This window comes from Thamnophis sirtalis, unplaced genomic scaffold (genome assembly GCF_051295495.1).
Source record: "Thamnophis sirtalis isolate CommonGarterSnake01/CBP01778 unplaced genomic scaffold, rThaSir2_p1.2 scaffold_3, whole genome shotgun sequence".
Classification (NCBI taxonomy): domain Eukaryota; kingdom Metazoa; phylum Chordata; class Lepidosauria; order Squamata; family Natricidae; genus Thamnophis; species Thamnophis sirtalis.
This window is the reverse complement of record NW_028261383.1, coordinates 15,378,564-15,398,886: the sequence shown is the minus strand read 5'-3', so window position 1 is coordinate 15,398,886 and position 20,323 is coordinate 15,378,564. Positions and strand designations below refer to the sequence as shown.

The 20,323-nt window shown below is 43.4% G+C and overlaps 1 protein-coding gene across 1 annotated transcript in view; it reads right to left on the bottom strand.

The window, feature by feature from the left end:
* The window catches only part of LOC148047268 (vomeronasal type-2 receptor 26-like), a 71,952-nt gene extending 56,395 nt beyond the window's left edge, over positions 1-15,557 (bottom strand). The window contains exons 1-7 of the mRNA XM_087708016.1: positions 15,130-15,557; positions 13,062-13,353; positions 11,949-12,755; positions 10,144-10,371; positions 9,239-9,365; positions 8,094-8,467; positions 3,460-3,521 (exon numbers count right to left, since the gene is read on the bottom strand). Of these exons, the coding sequence (XP_087564142.1) occupies positions 3,460-3,521; positions 8,094-8,467; positions 9,239-9,365; positions 10,144-10,371; positions 11,949-12,755; positions 13,062-13,353; positions 15,130-15,557 (2,318 nt within the window). The remainder of the gene's footprint in view (positions 1-3,459; positions 3,522-8,093; positions 8,468-9,238; positions 9,366-10,143; positions 10,372-11,948; positions 12,756-13,061; positions 13,354-15,129) is intronic.
* Between the last annotated feature and the right edge of the window lie 4,766 nt (positions 15,558-20,323).

Below are 20,323 nucleotides of genomic sequence, written 5' to 3'. Positions count from 1 at the left end.
TTCTTTGGATTATAACATTTATTTTTTGATTGTAGTTGTTTGTTTATATGCTTCATTTGCCTCTATTTGACAACTGATTTTTTTAAAAAAACTAAAGGAGATAAAAATAGTTATTTTAATCAATATAATAATAAAGCAACAATAAGTAATCAAACAATAAAGTAGGTTAGCAGTTAATATTTGTACTTTAACCAAATTGGTAGCCCTTCTTTTCCTCAGCACTCAAGTTAGACAATATCTGGCTTAAGTAATCCTTTAGGAGAGGAGATATATGAACCATATCCTGGGTTTTTGACTGCTTTTAGCTTGGTAGGTAACTTCAGAGTTACCTAGGAAGATCTCAATTTCATCTCCTTCATGTTTCTTTCAGAATTGGTATTTCAATTCCCCCAAGGTCTGGTTCTGTCAGGAGGAGAAGGTTCAGTGTAGATGAATCGGTGTTGCAACTTCCAGAGCTCTATTTGGGTTTGATGCTCTTTCTCATTAATCTCCCTTCAACTTTCACCCTTTTCATGGGTTCCTTTCTCTAAGCCTCCCATTCCATCTTCTCTGGGCTGAGATGCTGAACAGGCTTTCTGCCTTCTGGTTAGGAATCTTCTGTAGCAGAGATTTTTATAGCCTGTGCCTTTCTGAGAGGGTTGGCATACAAGTATCTTTGTCACTTCTCAGCTGTGTGATTGTCTTAGTACTACCTAGCCTGTCTATCATTGGCTGGTTTTTTGTGAGGGAGGGTAAAGACCTGTGGTTGATATTTGAACTTTGCTGATTGTCAGAGGATTTTTTAAAAGGAAAAAACCTCTTGATTCCCTATTTGCTCCCAAGTGTTCAATATCCCACTTGTACCATTATATAATAATGGAAACGGTGTCCTCAGGGTCGAATCTGTCCCTCCTCTGAGCTTCCTTCAGTTCTGAAGAAACCCAGCTGTGGGGGAGCAGCTATTGGCCAATCTGCTCTCCTTGCTCTCTCCCTTCCTCCATCCAGACCTCTGGAGAACCAGAAGAGGATTGAAGGGAAAATCCTCACCCATCTTGAATGCCTGTAGTTAGAGTGTGACCTCTGACAGCTGACAGTGGAAAGAAATTATTTGTCTTAAAGGAGGGAAAATTCTCTATTCTCTGGTACCTTCTGGTGTTCAATATTTTACTACTTGTGGAATCAGATGTAGGACACAAAGCAAGTAATGAACTCCGACTCCAGTGTTTATTTGTATGGTCTGGTGGGAGCCCCTCAAATAATATGAAGAGAAGGTCCTACAGAACAAAGAGTTGTATTCATATCATTTCAAAATGACAGGAGAGATTAACACATAAGAAACAAATGATGTAAGCACACAGATGTAAGTATTCAGAGGTAAAGGGTTTCAAGTTACAATACGTAAGTGAGCTCAGGTTCCTTCTTCTGCCTCTTTGCCTTCAATGAAGGAAGGATTAAGGCCAAAAACAAAAAACAAATGAGTAATAAAACAGGGAAGAAAACATACATCAAAAGGAGGAGCCACTTTGATAATGCCAAACCCCAAAAAGGAACCATTTTCCTTTGCAAATCATTGGGATTGTTGTATTGAGATAAGAAACGTTGGCCTTATATTGCTTTATGGCAACTTGATTGAATCAATTCCATTTATCTAAGACCTGATTTTTTCCCACAGTCCTGTTCCCCCATTTGACCTCAAGGAGGTCACCATATGGATCTCCCAAGAGAACAGGGTTTAGCTTTGCACTCTCCTGGGAACAATAACTCAAAAGTCCTAAACGTTGCCCTGAGCAGAGTAATGGGATAATGGCAGCCAGAAGAATTGGGAATTCTAGAGCCAGGTTTCATAGCCAACCTGTCCCAGGCAAGCTGAGACCATCCAATTCTAGAAACTCCTGGAGGGATTGTTGTGTGATTCGCTTAGCTAAAGCTCCCAAATCCAGCATGGTAACTTTTATTTACAAGGAATAGTTTGTGAGTTTAAAGCAGGGTCCTCAAACTTTGTAAACCAGTGGGCCGCTTCATGGTCCCTCAGACTGTTGGGGGGCAGGACCGACTGGGTGAGAATGGCTAGGAGGTCATGTGACTGGGTGGGTGTGGCTAGGTGGTTATGCGACTGGGTGGGTGTGGCAAATTTAGCATTCCATTTGCCTTTGTCCCTGCTGTGCTTTCCCCTTCCCTACTCACCCGCCTGCCCTGGATCATATGGCTGTGAAAAACATCCCCAAAGGCTGTTTTTAAAGTGTTTGTAAAGACTTTAAAAACTGTCAGCAGAGCTGCTTTTCAAGGCAGCAGCAACCCTTCCCCTACTCACACACCTGCCCTGAATCACGTGGCTGCACTGGCAAGATCCCCCCTCAGTCAGTTGGTCCTCCCCAGCACCCTCCGGCCTTCCTTCAGCAACAGCCATATGACCAGAAGCGCAGCTCAACCAGTGAAATAACTAACCAGAAGTGCAGCTGGAGTAGATGCTCAAAGGAAGATAAGGCTAATGGTGAGGGGTGAGGCGAGGGGAGGGTTTGAATCCAATCACTCCACAGGACATATACTTTGATTTTGCAGGCCGCATCCTGCCAATGGGCCGTAGTTTGAGGATCTGGAAACTCCTCACAATCACAACAGAAAGTCAATGGCCAAGATGTCCTTCAAAATTGCTGTTCTTGGCTGTTCCTAACCTTCGTTCAGGACAGCAGGAGCATTTGAAGTTTGGTTCATACTTTTTATTACTAAACAAGCCACTTTTCTATTATTGAGGTAGAAATGGGCTGCTATGACTGTTGAGCCAATTATGGAGATAGCAAGCCCATAAGCGTCTCTGCATTTAATTACGCCATAAGGTCATCACAATTTTACTGTCCCGTGAAAAGCCCCCAATGAGGTTTATGTTCACACACACTTCCTTGGGTTCGTGAGGAATGTAGTTGTGATCAACTGGCATTGCATGGAAAGAGAATAAGTGCCCAGTGGCACAGGGAGCCTCCTGAAGCATCTGGCAGAAAATAGGAGATGACACAGTTTCCACACAGCAAGTACCATCCCTTTGGTGAGCGTGATTGAATTGGGACAGGGCCCATTTCTGTTACATGCATGCAGTTTTCAATTGGTGATAAGAAAAGACATGTGTTCTTGTCATGACAATGAAGCAGTCATACTCAGTTGCTCCCCTGCAGGTTGCCCTTGCTTTCCCCCCTGTAGAGTGCTTGGTTGATCCACTTGTGCTTGAGTGGGAGTAGACTCAACATAGAAAAGGGTTTTCCCTAGAGAGTTAAGGATCGGTGGTTTATGCATTGGGGCCAACTGAGAAATAATAGGAACCCATCCAAAAACTGCTCCTGTGCCCCTAGAAAGAGTTTTTTGAACACAAAATCTCAGTTTGTTACCTTACTAGCACAAAGAGATTCCCCAGGTAGAATGACCCAAAGGTTTAAAGTTAAATGAGAGCAATTGGTAGTCAGCCAATCCAGTGGCTGCTTCATCTTATACCTTGATGACTGAACTACGCATTGGCCATTAGAGGTGAAACTTTTAGGGGAGCCATTTCTTTGCTTGAAGACAGAAAGTAAAGAAGAAAAGGGTAAGAACACAGTAATGCAAAAGAAATGCATTTGTCGTAAGAGCCTAACTATCAAAGCTGATCTATTACGAAGTCTTAAGTCCATCAACACTCGTTCTAAGAGCTCTTCAAGATTTCGTAGTCAAAGCTTCACCTTCTTCATTCTTCTACTCACTTCCTGGGAACCTGGAACGATGCCTTTGTTGATCTGGGATTTCTGGAGCTGGAGGGCTCCTGAGGGGACTCAGATGAACTCTGAAGGTCAGGCCTCCAAACCTGGCACTGCTATGAGCAACTAATAGCACCAGATATGGGCCTTCCACCATGGGGACAGACTCTTCTTTCTCTGACGCACATTGTGATGCCCCCAATCTCCTGCTTGCAGCTGCTCATAGGCTTCCGTGTCAGGTATCCCTTTCTGGTCCTGATGAAGTCTGACTCCTGCTTGGGTCAGGTGCTGCTCCGGTTGAAAGGATTGTATAGGAATAAGGAACTTGACCATGGGTCAGGATGAAGAACACCTTGTGGGATGGGAATTAATTCAAAGTCTAAAGCCATGGGTCTCCCACAGACAATCTCATAGGGAGACATCTTCAGCTTGTCTTTTAGCTTGATGGACAAGATTGCTATTGGAAGCACATCTATCCACCCCTAGCCAATTATTTCTACTCATTTCTCCAGGAATTCCTGCCATCTACTTGGACAAGGAGGATTTGATTCAAACTATTTTTCAATCAAGTCAAATGAGGCTGCCACAAAGAAGAGGGAGTCACTTTATTTTCCAAAGCACCAGAGGGCAGGAAACAATGGATGGAAACTAATCAAGGAGAGAAGCAACCTGGAATTGAGGAGAAACATCCTAACAGTGAGGACAATTAACCAATGGAGCAGCTTGCCTTCAGACGTTGTCGATCCTTCATCACTGGAGGTTTTCAAGAACAGTCACTGAAATGTTACGGCGTCTCCTGTTTGGGTAGGGGGTTGGACTAGGAGACCTCCAAGGTCCCTTCCAACTGTATTCTGATTCCGATTTTTATCCTGTCTTTATTATTTTCCAGTCCTGTGAGGTGGGTTGGGCCAAAGTTTTCCAATTGGTTTTTCAAGCCTAAGGAGGGACTAGAACTCACCGTCTCCTGGTTCCTGGGACAGCACCTTCAGCACTAGACTGAAGTGGTTCTCTGTGACATTTGAGTTCTGTGCCCAGGACAGTCTATTCATTGGATGACCCTCTTCGTAAAGTGACTCCCTCGATCTGAATGGATCACTGCTGAAACACCCCATTTGGCCAGTGCAACAGCACCTGCTTTCCTGGGAGCAAAAGCCTCCATTGAATTAAATGAGATACTTACGACCACCAATAAACGCTTCTTCTGTTTATATCAGAGCATCTCAGCAAGGTACATTTGCATCATCTGGAAAGGCAGCTGAGAGGAATTTTCCTCTTCTTCTTCCTGTCCTAGTGCTGCCCAGGTTCCAAACTTCCCTTCTCCAGACTCTACAAGGTTCGCTCTCACCAGGCCTGAAGAAGGGGAATTTATTTGTCCACTTCCCTATGTACAGAATGACCATTGAATTTTACAGTTCCCGTGGCTCTCTGTGTTTAATCATTCCCAGTCAAAATTGATGTTTCTCCCAGGAACTCCAAATTCCCATAAATATGCTTATCTTATTGATTGCTTCCTGTGTCCAGGATCTGATCATTAGTAGTGTGGAAAGCCACACTCACCCTCCTAAGAAGAATGAAATATTTTGAGGAATGTTAAAAAAGGCAGAATATTATATTTCCCTAAAAGAGAAGTTTTTTTCGTAAAAGACGGAAAGACTCAATCTCCCTCCTCTCAGCAGACATTTTGTGCCCACTGAGAAAGACTGGGCCAGCCTAGCTACAGAACAAAGGACTTTCAGCTCCAGGTTGAAGGGATTAAGACGTGACCCTCCAGGACTTCATAGGATTAAACCACTAAGACACAGAGCTCACTACATTGCACAATCTCCTGAGGACATTGCATCACCCTCAGAAACCTCAACCAAACTTCTCAGACAACCTACAGAGCCAGCTATGACCCCTGCACAGCCCCATGGGAATCTGACAACAGCCAATAGAATGCATGTTCTTGCACAGGAACAGGAAGCTCAAGTTCAAAGCCCAAGAGAAGGTACAAAAACCCCTCACTCTCAACTCCATGTGGTCCCGTTTGTCAATAAATGGACCCTCTTTCCAATCAGCCTCCAGCCTCCATTTTGTCTCCAGTGCCTTCCTCCCGGCTTGGAACTGAACCAAATGGATATTTCTTCTAACAGTGGCTTCCTTCTTTTCCTCGCTATTTCTCTGCAATATTCTTTGGTCCTTGGATTTGCATGGCAGGCAGTTATTAACCTTACAAACACATTTTTACACACTCCCTTGCTCAAAGGGAATTGGTTTTTGATTGCCCTCCCTGCCAGTAGTAGCTAAGGCAATTTCTTTCACTGAGACAGCAGGGTAAAAGTGGAGTTTAAACCAGTGGTGGGAATCAAAAAAATTTATTACCGGTTCTTGGGTGTGGCTTGGTGGGCATGGCATGGCTTGGTGGGCATGCCAGGGGAAGGATCCTGTAAAATCTCCATTCCCTCCCCTCTACAGGGGAACATTACTACAAAATCCCATTTCCTCCCAATCAGCTTGGACTTGGGCGGCAGAGAATAGATGGGGGTGTGGCCAGTTAGAGATGGCGTTTACTGGTTCTCCGTACTACTCAAAATTTCCGCTACCGGTTCTCCACAAGTGGTCAGACCCTGCTGAATACCACCTCTGGTTTGAACTGAGCCTCAGGGCCAATTTCTGCTCAGCACAGAAGGGTCACTATTACTCCTTCAATTCAGACACCTCCAGTATTTCTCAGTTGAATTCTCTACATGAAAGAACAGAACTGAGAACAGAATGAAAAAAGGGCCACAGACATTAAAGAAAACTCCCTAACCAAAATAAAACTTTAGACACAGATTGTTGCCTTAAGCACAACTCCAAAATGGTGCCCTTTTTTGGCAGCAGGAAAGAACATGGGATCAAACTCCTCATAGCACGAAGGATCTCTGCCATCATCCTTGGTCACAGATCAAAAATTGTGAATCCCATTTCTGACACCAGTTTCTGTGGAATCAAAACACTGAAACCAAAGCCAACCCTCAAGGCTTACTACAGTGTTTATTACACAGGATATAGTGGGAGTGGATCTCACCCCCCAAAAAGAGAGAAACTCCCTCAAACAAAGGGATGCAGTCACATCATCCACCCACATCCCCTTTGTACTGTTATGGGATTTTAATAAGTTTTTTAATATTGTGAATGTTAAAGTTGTAAGCTGCCCGGTGGAATCTATAGGTGAATGTGGCATCCTCATACATTTATTTAATAAGAATTTATAAATATTTATAAATTGCAGGAAAGAGGGCAAAATAATGCAAAACAGGAGGAGAGAATGAGCTATATGTACATAAATAATAACATAAGAAATCTCAATTTACTTATTTTCCCTTCTGTTATCTGCAAAGAAAAATGGTCTTAGTTCTAAAGAGCATTTTCATCTTCAGACTCAGGAATTGCTGTGGGAAAGTTCTCATAAAACTTCCCATAGTTCACTAGGAGCTGTAAAGCTACATTCCTTATGTCGCCATTTCCTTACTGGAAAGAGTCATTCATCTGGAAAGTGATTTTACTGACATTATCAAGCCTAAAAAAGACTTGATATTTTGTTATTGGTTTGTTTAGGAATACAGAAGAATAGGAACAGGAGTAACTTTAGGAATAGGAGGGATATCTGCTCCACCTGTACATCTTCCTCTCCACCCCTTCACTCCTTTATCAATTTTAAAACAATGTTAGTGATAATATTTATTATTTGAATGATTTAAAGATTCACTTGTTTTTATTGATTGTAAGCTTCATAGAGTCAACTTTAGGCAAGATGGGAAGCATATCAGTTCAATACATAAATACTAAATGATCTAAACCTGTTAATTGAGACTATAAAATGCCATTTCTGAAAAATATTTTTTTTCTATTTTATTTTGACATGAGATGTTCTTTGGTGTTCAGATCTGGCCTAAAAATAATAATGTAGCACTTGGGGATGAAGATGCAGCCCAGCAAGCCAGCACTGGAGGCCAAGATGGAGAAGACCTGAACAGCCACTGTGTCCTTCCCCTTGGTGCTCAGGTAGGCAGGCACAAAGGACACCCAGACACTGCAGAAGACCAGCATGCTGAAGGAGATCAGCTTGGCTTCGTTGAAGGCCCCAGGGAGATTCCTGGCCAGGAAAGCCACCGTGAAGCAGACAGCAGACAGGAAGCCCATGTACCCAAGGGCAACATAAAACATGGTGACTGAGCCTTCATTGCATTGTAGGATGATCTCTCTAGGTTGGGAGCGCATGTCAGAGTCAGGGAATGGGGGGAAAGTGCCCAACCAGATGATGCAAATGACAACTTGGAGACCAGAACAAGAAAGGACAATGGAGTTGGCCAAGCTCTTCCCCAACCATCTCTGCACTTTATTCCCTGGTTTTGTGGCCAAGAAGGCTAAAACCACTGTGATCGTTTTGGCCAAGATGGAAGAAATGGCAATGGAGAAGACAATGCTGAAGGCTGTTTGTCGGAAGAGGCAGGTCAACCTCCTTGGCCAGCCAATGAACAGGAAGGAGGTCAAGATGGAGAGCAGGAGGGAGAGCAGGAGGATGTAGGAGAGGTCTCGATTGTTGGCTTTGACAATTGGGGTTTCCATGAATTTAATGAAGATCCCTAAACCAAAGCTTGTGGTTAAAGAGAGGAACAAGGCAATGGAAGTCAGGATAATCCCCAGATTTTCCGTATAAGACAGATAACTTTTAATCTTGGGAATACAGTGAACTCGCTTGAAGTTTGGATGTTGATCTTCTGGACATTTGGTACATTTGTCTGCATCTGGAAAAGAGCAAGAGTTAAAGTTCCTTTAACATGTCCTTTAATGGAATGCATTGTTTGGGTAGAATTATTTTTGGAGTGAATAGCTGTGTGTCGGTGAAGACAGTATGTGTATCTTCATTCCTCTCCAGCTAGAAAAGCTAAATATGTCTTTTTTGATGCCACCATTTCATCAATGAACATTGAGAGAAAAGGAAGGAAGGCAGTTCTACCATTTTACCTTTTCACTGCTGAACCTCTTGAAAAGTGGAGCCCAGCCTTGTCTCAGTGCCTTAAGGCAGCAATAGAATTCAGCTTACAATGGAATGAAGGACGTGAGAGAGATTGCTTAGGGGAGCTTATGCCAGCTGAAGTGGATAATCAGCCCTTTTGCAAAGAAACATTAGGTGGAGGTGAAGATGAATTGGATCTGGAGTGAAGATGTTAAAATGCATTCCTCTATTTTCTATAAGCAACAACAGCTTTGCACAAGGTCAAGAAGGAAGTTAGCCTTGGCCATGATTCTCTCTTCTCTTCTCTTCTCTTCTCTTCTCTTCTCTTCTCTTCTCTTCTCTTCTCTTCTCTTCTCTTCTCTTCACTCCTCCTCTCATCTCCTCTCCTCTCCTCCCCTCCCCTCCCCTCCCCTCCCCTCTCCTCTTGTTAGGTCATGAGTCAGACAATGGATCTAAAGAAGAACCCATTGAATGTCTCCCTCAGGAAAAAAAATGAATGTTCATGGAAAATGTCAGCATTATCGTCCTTCCAAAAAGACTTTCTCCTGCTGTCACCCACCTTCTATGGTGGAGATGGTTCCTTCTGCACATGGGCGACAATTGTAGCAGCAGATGGGCTTCCCTTCCTGAGCCACCTTCATGAATCCAGGAGAACAGCTTTCAACACATCTGGAGGGAGGGAAGGGCTGGGCAGAGAGGAGGAAAATTTAAAAATCCACAAATGAATTGTGGTATTTCCTAAAAAGAAGTAAAAGGTAAAGTTTGGAGCTATCTGCATAAGGCTTATCTTTGCTAAATTTGAAGAGGTCCTCAAGTGCAATTCCCTGCTCAAGAAGGAGACCTTATATCATTATGGACAAATGGCTGTCCAATTTCTTCTTAAAACCCTCCAGTGGTGGAGCACCCACCACTTCTCTAGGCCAGCTGTTCCACTGATTAAGTGTTCTTACTGATGGGCAATTTCTCCTTCATTCTTGCTTGCTTGGATCTCTCTTTGATCTGCTTCCATCTGTTACTTCTTCCCTTGTCTGCTGATGATTTGGAGAATAGGTTGACACCTTCTCTGTGACAGCCCCCAAATATTGGGAGACTGCTATCATGTCACCCCTAATCTTTTTTTTTGTTTGAATTGACATTTCCAGTTTCCACAATTGTTGATGATATAGCTGAGCCTCCAGTCCCCTAATCATCTTTGTTACTCTTGTCATGTACATACTCAAGGGAAAGTTGGAAGGATTCTCTGCTTTGGAAAAGTGAATCATGTTGCCCTTTGATTTAAGCCTTGCTCCTGCACAGAAATTGATAGACTACTAACTGGATGTAAGGATATTTTTCTCAGACAGCTGAACATGTAACCAAAGAAGATATTTCCTCTCTGGGAAAACTGAAATGACATCCCTGCCCCAATTGTGCAATCCTCTTGGTGAGACCTTCAGAAAGGGTTGAATAAAGTCTTTCCCCCACCTTGTCTAGCATTTCCATCATTGCAGTAGCATTCTGGTGGATCATCAACTTGAAATCCTGGTATCCCTCTCTTTCTAGACTTCCAAATGTCACTCTGTTGATAGACATATTAGAACAAATAACCCAATGCATAATGTCCAAGTCTGCCACCAACTCTCCATTCTGATCTAAATATACTCCATTGATGCAATTATTATAAAACTGAGAGTTTTGAAAGAAGGAATGAAGCTGGAAAGGAAAAGAAAAATGATAATGTTACAAATGACATACAAAGCTCTATTGGAAAAATCCACAGTTTGTGCTGGAATGATCTGTACTGAGGAATATGCAATAATATATATATATATTAAACCATTCAATGACCATTCAAAGCAAAGACTGATAAAAGTTGTCCTTTATCTCTCCACATTCATAACTGTCACTGCAGAGGGAGATTAGAAAACCAAAGGGAAGTTTAGGAAAGGAGACACCCAGTGTGAGCTAGGGAGGTCCAAAGTTGAAACCCTAAAGGAAGGGGATGCAGTGCACAAGCACATTGGAGGAATTCTGCCAGTGAGGTCAACATGAACTACAGAGAAACAAGGCTATAAAGAACTAGTTAACGATCAATGGGAGGATAGGAAGAGAACAATCTTGGCTCAGTTTGAGGTTACCTCTCAGAGCTTTTGCTCTAGTAGCATGTTGTGCTTAAGAATCTTGCATTGAGGTGAGAGATGAGCTATTTGGTTTGGAGAAGAGACCCCAGATGCTCACTGGGAAAGATGATTCTCTCACACCAGTTAAGGTCACCTCCATATAATTTTATGCAACATCTATGGAATTTTTTATAGAATGTTCTTCACTCTTGCTCCTTCTAGACTTTCTCCTAGTTAAACCTTTCACCTTGTGAGCTGACTTCAGCCCTCTTAGCTTCTTGGCCCAAAGATCTTTACCACTTTTTGATGTCTCAGATCCTGCTGAGAGTTTAAAGCAGGGGAAGAGGAATCCAAAGAGGGGTCTTAGCACAGAAATGAGACCCCTCTGGGTCAAGGCTCCTTTGGAGCAGAGGGGCAGCCCAGGAGGTCAGAGTGTTTAACTGCCTAATATGGAGAGCACGTTTTCTGAGGCTGGGTGGGAGAGGGCAGTGCTCCTGCTTGTGAAGAAAAGAGTCCAAGATAAAAGAGCTGAATGTAAATCAGAAGTTAGCAAGAAGCTTTTGTTATAAAATAAAACAAAACAAAAGAAGTTGGAGGCTAAACATACGAAGAATGGCTACAGGAATTTCATAGATCTTGTCTAGTGAAAGAAAGAACTGGGGTGACATGAGGGGGTTTCCAATATTTGAGGGGCTGCTACAAGGATGAGGGGATCAAACATTTTCCAAAGCAGCTGAAGGCAGGACAAGAGGCAATGGAGGGAAACTAATTAAGGAAAGAAGCAACCTAGAACTCAGGAGAAATTTCCTAACGGTGAGAACAATCAACCCATCAAATGATTTGCCATCAGAAATTGTGGTTGCTCCATCACTGGAGGCTTTTAAGAAGAGACTGGACAACCGTTTGTCTGAAATGGTCTAGGGTCTCCTGCTTGAGCAGGGGGTGGGAATAGATGACCTCAAAGCTTCCTTCCAGCTGTGTTGTTCTATGTTTTAGAAATGAGCAAGATAAAATGAAAGCAACAGGGAGACCAATCGAAAGTTGGAACTCAATTTATTTTTTCTATAATCAGACTAAACTATTACTATTGTCAGAACAGTTACAGAGTTCTTACAATTGTAAAATTGATTCTCAACTTCAGTGGAAAGCTGTGAAAAAGAAAATAAGTACCTGCCAGGCCTTCAGCACTGGATTTTTGAAGTTTCTAATATTTTTAAATGTTGTGCTCCTGGACAAATAAGCTGTATTTAAGGCCCGTCCCACAGCCCGGATTGTGTTGTAGATGAAATAGCTGTCCATAGTCAGGATCCGATCCCTTTCCTCTTTCCTCAGAGTTTCCAGGTCTACTTTCTGCGTGCACCGTTTCCGGACTTTCACCGAAAAGGCATCCTTGGTGTAGGAGCACAAGAAAGAGTTTGCTATAAAGAGGATCATGGAATGAAGAAACTCGATATTCCACTCATCGTTTGACATTTGACTTTTCTTCATAAGAAAGGAAAAAACGCCATGGAAGTATTGAAAGGAAACACTTTTATCTTTCAAATAACGACTGAAGCCCCAGCGGATTGTTGTGATCATAACTTTTCCTCTAAGAGGTTCAGCAAGATATGCAAATATCTGATGCATAATTTTAAACCCTGTAGCACATGTATTCATGTCTGCACCATAAATAAAGACCTTCACTTTTCTCCACCTGAGGTATTGTTCTATGTATATACTTGGTTTCCCAAGAGCTGTGGGAAAGGTTTGTGATATAACTGGGCAAATGCCATTCCTGATCAGCATGGAAGTCAACGTCCTCATGAATCTTTGCCCATTCTCAGTGTCCGGAACAAGGAAACCCACCAAGGTCCACCTGAAATATAGGAGAAGCTGGACCATCCCTGGGTACTGGGCTCCTTCCTCAGGGAGCAGGGGGTGGAAGAAAGGAAACTGAATTTTATCACTCAGAATCCGGGAGTCAAAACTGTAAGTGATCTGAAAAGGAAAACAAAGAAACTCTATTTTACTGAAGAGCCGGGGAGGGGAATAACTTTAATGTAGGAATAGTTTCAATCCTTGTAATGAAGAACTTTCCCTAGACACATTCAGCAGAGTTGTACAATCTGCTTTAAGAGTCCGCCAGAGAGAGGATTGTCTTCTCTGCTCCTTCTCTGCCATTTGATAGAACCTCCATCCTTACTTCATGCAATTCCCACAATATAACATTGTTCTTCATTTACAAGAGAGGCTGTGTGGCTGTAAGTTGCGTGTCTACAAATGGTCTTCCCAACAAAGACACACCTGTGGGATTTTGTAGGGTCCCAACATGGTCGAAATCTGGATGGAGATGTCAGTGTCAGCCTCTTCCAGAACAGCCACTGTGGTTGTCTGCCTTCCACAGCTGTAGTTGGGAATGTTGGCCTCCCCCTCCGAAAGCAGGTCCAGCAAAGCCTCCGAGGTCATATCTGCTCTGAAATAATTGTCATAGATGTTGTATCCCAGGGTGACATTGAACGAAATGTTAGGATCCTTGTGGATCGCTTGGATCGCAAAAAGGAAGGACAGGATTTTCCAGTAATCTGTTGTTGTTCTCCTGAAAGTGTGAATGTATCAGGACATAATCAATGGAAGCCCCATGTCATTTAACCTTTCTTTCATCAATTGTATTTCTAATCCACGTAAGGTTGAGAGGTTTGGAGGCATTTTCAAATCTCCAAAATAGACATTTATCTCACCTATCTGAATGGAACTCTAGGATTCTTTCCATTTTTCTTTCATTTAGGATTATTGAAGGCATATTATGTCTGGATTTATTTAATTATAGCTATATTATCTCTGAGTTTATCTAGTTTATCTAGTATTACTTCCCTAACTCTTTTTACATTTAAATTGTTTAAGAATTTCTCCAAAAAATGAAATGTTAATCAAAAGAGAAAAAAAGGAAATAAATACATAAATAAGGAGAATTCAAGAAATAAAAAGAGAAAAATAATCTGATTTCCAACCTTCTTTTCAACAGACATTTTTCATTTCTTTAAATTCTATATTTTTCACAGTCAAGTCTCCCACTCTGAGAATTCCATGTTTCTTCCATACTTGAGCATACAGCAACCTTGCTGCAATTACCATATATACCTTAGATTCATCTGCTATGAATGCCTTTTCATTCATTGTTCAGAAGTCCCAATAAAAAAGAATTCTGGTTTCTTCACAATTTTTAGCCTTTCTAATCCTTTGCATGATTGTGTCAATTTGTATCTAAAATGTCTTCGTTTTCTCACAAATCCACCCTGCATGATAAAATGTTCCTTCATGTTTTTCACAATTCCTGCTTTTGTTTGAAATATGTTTTACACGGTTTTGATAAAGTCTCTGGTTTCATATACCAAGAATAGAACATTTTATTTTTTTTAAAAAAGCATTCTTTTAAATTATGACAGAATGCAAATTGAATACCAGTTACCCAAATTCTACCTATTTAATTTCCAAATTTAACAGTGCATTCAGACATGCAAATTTAATTTGTTCATCTTCTTTCAAATGCTTAAGACTTTATACATTTTTCTTATTAAATGTTCACCATTTGTACATAATTCAGTTTTAAATTTAGCTTTAGCTTATTCTTCAAATTGTCCTTATTCTTGCTGTTGATTAAGATTTCAGACTGTTTTTCCATTTCTTTTTGTCCCTTTGCCTATTTATCTTTGCTAATAATTAATAATTGGAAGTGTGACAATTGGAAGAGGAACATACAGAGACACCCACAATGGCACAAAAAATGAGCAGCTACGATTGTTAACAAATGTGGAAAGTGCTCAGTTGCTGAAGGTGTTTATATGTCCACAATAGAGACTTAGCTGACATTTAATTCATCGTATGATAAAGATACTGGCAATCACTCAAATGGGATCTAGGCACTTAAGAAAAGTCAATTCTGAACTGGGATCCATTCATTTAACAGATGGTACAGAATACAATTGAAGATATCTCATTTTTACTTCAGAGAAAAAATATTTCTGCATTTTCTGTATTTTTCTACCCCTGCTGATGACCTAATTGGGCATGAGAGTGATAGAATAGAACCATTCTCTCTTCTCCATCCACAGTCCAACTCTGCTGAGGAAGCATCAAGAAAAGCAGAAGCTTGTTCTTCAAGGTCAGGAAAAATAGACAACCTCTATTGTTTATTTATTTGAGAATTTCAAATCAGGTTCATCAGCTGAAAAAAGTGATCCAAGGATGAAATGAGTCAGAAAGAGAGAAAAACTAGCAAATCAAAGAGATCATTCATTGTAAGAGAGGCAGATGGAACTTTAGAACTTAGGGTGAAATGGAGAGGCTCTAATTCTGAGCAGAAACTTTGACATACTGAGCAATTTGAGTCAAAGGAGATTTGTTGAAGCTTAATGGAAGAAGAAACATCCTTGTTGCAGAGACAATGCCACCAATGAGAAACTCTCCTGGCTTGTAATAGTTATCTGGATGCACCTCGTCCCACTTCAGAGTCAGGATGCATTTGGCTCTGAGACTTCCCAGAACTTCCTGGGGCAGAAGAAGCAGCAGAAGCAGCAACATGACTTGTGCTCCTGATGGAGTCTCCAGTCTTGCTTTGAAGGCAGGATGATAGGTGGAAGAAACTAAAGTCCACTTCCAAGACTGAAGCTCTGGAAGTTTCCTAATCCAGGCAGAGTCAGACAAGGCTTCACATTTGCAACTCTTGCCTGTCTTAAAAGCTTTCAAGGTTCTCTCTTTCTCCAGGGCCACATATGCTCCCAAGATTTTCCAGTGCAAAGACATTAGCCAAAGAGGCTTTGATGTACTATCAAAGAGGAAGCATGCTATGTCTGTCTTTGTATGACATCTTGAAGCTTTCCAATATGTCTTTGGAGATTTAGTACCAAGAGAAGAAATAAATCACTGTGATTTGGATAATGGCCACAAGGAGAGACATCATCTCTCTAAACTCTGAGTGAGTCAACAGGCAGATGCACAACGGGAGGAGTCACCAATGGGGTGAAACTCTGAAGATGAGCCCAGGAGTGAGAGAGAAGCTGCTCCCTTAACGCCTCTTAGAAAATCTCTTGATACTTTCCACCCTGAAAAGAGAAGTTTGGGATGAATCTGAAATGTCAATCCTCAATATGGATGCAGTTTATCCTGCTTTAAGGTGGACTTTGGCTGCCTTTATTAAGAGATGGGTGCCTGCTCTTCTTTCCATTCCTACTTCTTCTCTCTTATAATGTACCAAACTAGAACAAAATCCCTGAAAATGACTTTTGTTCATTATTTTATATGAATAAAATAACTTTTATTCATTATTCATAAACGGTTGAGTCCATGTTCTATTATTGGAGTATTTCAACTTTGAAAAAAAAAAGCTATTGTTCTGCAATAGAGAGAACATACACTGTTCTTTGTAAAGGTAGAATTAAGCCATAGAAGAAACCAGAATGTGTTTCAGGGACCACTAAAAAAAGAGAGAGAGAGAGAGAGAAAATACAAAAACTTATGTACATCTTTAGAGATAAATAAATAAATAGGTCAAATTAGGACAGCATAACATTTTCAGATGTAAAACCTTTGAAACCTGTTGAGGGGATCTAGGCAATCAAACTGAATAAAATCTACCATCTATAAAACTTCTTCACTTTATTTAATTCTCTATAGCAGGGGTGTCAAAATGGCGGCCCATGGGCCGGATGCATCATGTGCAGGCCACACCCACCCCAGCTCCGCGAAGGGGGAAAGTCGTGAAATGTCACATGACGGCAATATCATGCAGTGAGTTTGACACCCGTGTTCTACAACCTTTGGTTAGATTAAGGTGACCAGACGTCCCGCTTTTGGCGGGACACACCTGCCTTCCAATGCATTTTCCCGCGTCCCGCCCGCCTTTTTAAAAGGCACACTTTTTTTGGCGCTCGCAGCTCCCACCCATCAGCTGCTAGCTTGCTGGGCTGGCTCATCGTTCTGTTCTCTATCCTACCAGATGAGCCAGCCCAGCAAGCTAGCAGCTGATGGGCGGGAGCTGCGAGCGCCAAAAAAAGCGTGCTTTTAGCCTTTTACCTACTACCTACAAATTTAAGCCAGCCCAGCCTCCCGCTCACTGATTGGATTGGCCTGGACTCCAGCCAATCAGTGAGCTGGCTGGGATGGGAAATTTTCAGCACGCTTGCGCGAGTTTCCATTTCCTTTCTACAAAAGACGAAAGAGGTTGCAGCTGCACTGACTGGTGAGTAATCTAATTCTAATCGAATTTTCCGCTCGCCGCGGCAGGAGGAGAGGGTGGGGGCAGCTGCAGCCGCCCGCGGCAGAGAAGTTCCATGCGGTGCAGGGGCTCCCGCCGCCCGGCAGAAGCCCCTGAACCGCGTGCGGGTGGCTGCCCCCTCCTCCTCCCTGTCCTCCTGCGGCCGCGAGGAGTAGTCCATTCGTGCAGAAATTGCCCGCCCTGGCTGAGTGAATTGGGATCGCCTGCGGCCGCGAGGAATACTCCGTTCGTGCAGGAGTCCTCGCGGCCGCAGGCGATCCCAATTGAATTCACTCTGTGCGGGCGGCTCGGCTGCCCCCCCTCCTCCCTCTCCTGCGGCCGCGAGGAGTAGTCCGTTCGTGCAGAAATTGCCCGCCCCGGCTGAGTGAATTGGGATCGCCTGCGGCCGCGAGGAATACTCCGTTCGTGCAGGAGTCGGGCGGCTCGGCTGCCCCCTCCTCCTCCCTCTCCTGCGGCCGCGAGGAGTAGTCCATTCGTGCAGAGATTGTCCGCCCTGGCTGAGTGAATTGGGATCGCCTGCGGCCGCGAGGAATACTCCGTTCGTGCAGGAGTTGGGCGGCTCGGCTGCCCCCCCCTCCTCCCTCTCCTGCGGCCGCGAGGAGTAGTCCGTTCGTGCAGAAATTGCCCGCCCTGGCTGAGTGAATTGGGATCGCCTGCGGCCGTGAGGAATCCATTTGGGCAGGGGTCCTCGCGGCCGCAGGCGATCCCAATTAAATTCACTCTGTGCGGGCAGCAGGCGCTGCGCCCACGAGGAGCTGCCTCTTCGTGAATGGGATTGCCGCCTCCGAGAGCATGGGCGCAGCGGCTGCCGCCCGCACAGAACGTCGTGCGGGGGTCCCGCCGCCCGGCAGAAGCCCAGGGACCCAGTGCAAATTCGCTGCGCGAGGTGAAACGGCCGGCAGCAGCCTCGCTCTCCTGCTGCGGCTTCTGTTTCAGTAGGGAAGAAAACTTCCTTTCGCTTCCCGGGCTTCTGCCGCCCGGCAGAAGCCCCGGGACCCAGTCAAATTCGGGAAGCGAAAGGAAGTTTTCTTCCCTACTGAAACAGAAGCCGCAGCAGGAGAGCGAGGCTGCTGCCGGCCGTTTCACCTTGCGCAGCGAATTTGACTGGGTCCCGGGCTTCTGCCGCCCGGCAGAAGCCCCGGGACCCAGTCAAATTCGCTGCGCAAGGTGAAACGGCTGGCAGCAGCCTCGCTCTCCTGCGGCCAGCGTCCGTTTCAGTCGCTTCCCTTGTCCGTCTTGATTGCTGGAAGCAGTAACAAACGGCGCGTCCGCTCCGCATCACCCTGACAACCACCCCAGCCGGCGGCTACCGGGCCTCGCTGGAGTCAATTGCAAAACTGCGTTCAGCGCTTTGAGGACCTGAGGCATCTTGGGAAATGTAGTTCCCTATCAGAAAGAATGGAGTAGCTGCGAATTTGTAACAACATAATATAACTTGGTGCTTCGCAGGTTACGAAAATCTCGTTTGATTTGCACACTGTTTTTTAAAAGTTAGATAAAGAAATTATGCTGTGAAAGCGACTAGATAGCCCCCCTCCCCTTCCTGTGTGTGAGAAAGGGAAGGAGAGGAAGGAAGGAGGGGGGGGAGGAAAAGAAGAAGGGAGGGGGGGAGAAGAAATTGAAGGAGAAAAGATGGATGGAAGGAGAAAGAATGGAAGGAGAAGGAGGAAGATGGAAGAAGAAAGGAAGAAAAAGAAGAAGGGAGGGAGAAGGAAGGAGGTAGGAAGAAAAGGGGAAGAGAGGGAAAGAGCAGAAGGACAAAGAGGATGAAGTTGATAGGCAAGAGGAAGGGGGAAGGAAGGGAAAAAAGAGGGAGAGAGGAAAGAAGAAAGGATGGAACTAGAAAGGAAAGAAGGGAAGGAGGGAGGAAAGGGGAAGACAGGGAAAGAGCAGAAAGACAGAGAAGGTGAAGGTAGATAGGCAGAAGGAAGGAACAAGCAAGAAATAGGAAAGGAGGGAAGGAGAAAGGAACAAAAGCAAAGAGGAAGGGAGAAATGGAAAGAGCAGAAAGACAGAGAAGGTAGATAGGCAAAAGAAATGAAGCTGAAAGAATGGAAGGAGGAAGGAAGAGAAAAAAGGAAGAAGGGAGTGAGTGAGGAAAGGAGATGATGGAAGGAGAAAGGAAGGAAGAGAGGGAAAGAGCAGAAGATGGATATGTTGGCATGAAAGTGATCCGGGCACAATCTCACCTGTTCCAAGTAAAGTTGCCTTTTGCAATTGGCTACTGGTAATCCTCGACTTACGACCAGGATTGATCCCCCAATTTCTGTTGCTAAGGGAGACATTTGTTAAATGATTTTTGCCTCATTTTGCGACCTTTTATTGCCACGTTAAGTGAATCATGGTAGTTGTTAAGTCAGGAACATGGCTGTTTAGTGACCAAAATTACAATGGCATTGAAAAAAGTGACTGATGACCATTTTTCACACTTAGCGACCATTTTCACACTTAGCGACCGTTGTGGCATCCTCATGGTTACGCGATCAAAATGTTGATGTTTGGCAACAGATTCGTATTTCTGATGATAGTTTGAAATGGTGACAGTATAAATTATTGCTGGTGTAATACTTAACAATGGTTTTTAAGGATTTCTTTTATTTATAGAATACCTTTTTTATTATTTTGGGGGGATTTTTACTTTTAAATTGTTTATAAAATGTATTTACTACAAGAAATGTTCCTTTTTGCAAATGTGATCTTTGCAAATCTTTGTGATGCAATATGTTCAAACCAGGTTTATGTGTCTCAAAGTGGCTGCTATTCTATGGGCAGGCCAGGTTGGTGCAAGGCAGCTTTGCCAGATTTTGTGTGTTTCACCCTCATTGAATTTTATATCGTATAAAGAATGGAAGGAGGAAGGAAGAGAAAAAAGGAGGAAGGGAGTGAGTGAGGAAAGAAGAGGATGGAAGGAGGGAGGAAGGAAGGAAGAGAGGGAAAGAGCAGAAGACAGATAAGGTGAAGGTAGATAAGCAAGAGGAATGAAGGAAGAAGTGAGGAGTCTCGAGGAGGGGGAAAACATTTAGTGACCAAAGTTACAATGGCATTGAAAAAAGTGACTGATGACCATTTTTCACACTTAGCGACCGTTGCGACCATTTTTCACACTTAGCGACCGTTGCAGCATCCTCATGGTCACGTGATCAAAATTTTGTTTGGCAACAGATTCGTATTTATTCTGGTTTCAGTGTCCTGGGGTGACCTTTTGACAAAAAAAGTTTTTTTAATCAAGCCCCCCCCCCCCCCCCCGGTCAAGGGTGTCCCTCTTTTCCAATCTGAAAATCTGGTCACCTTAGGT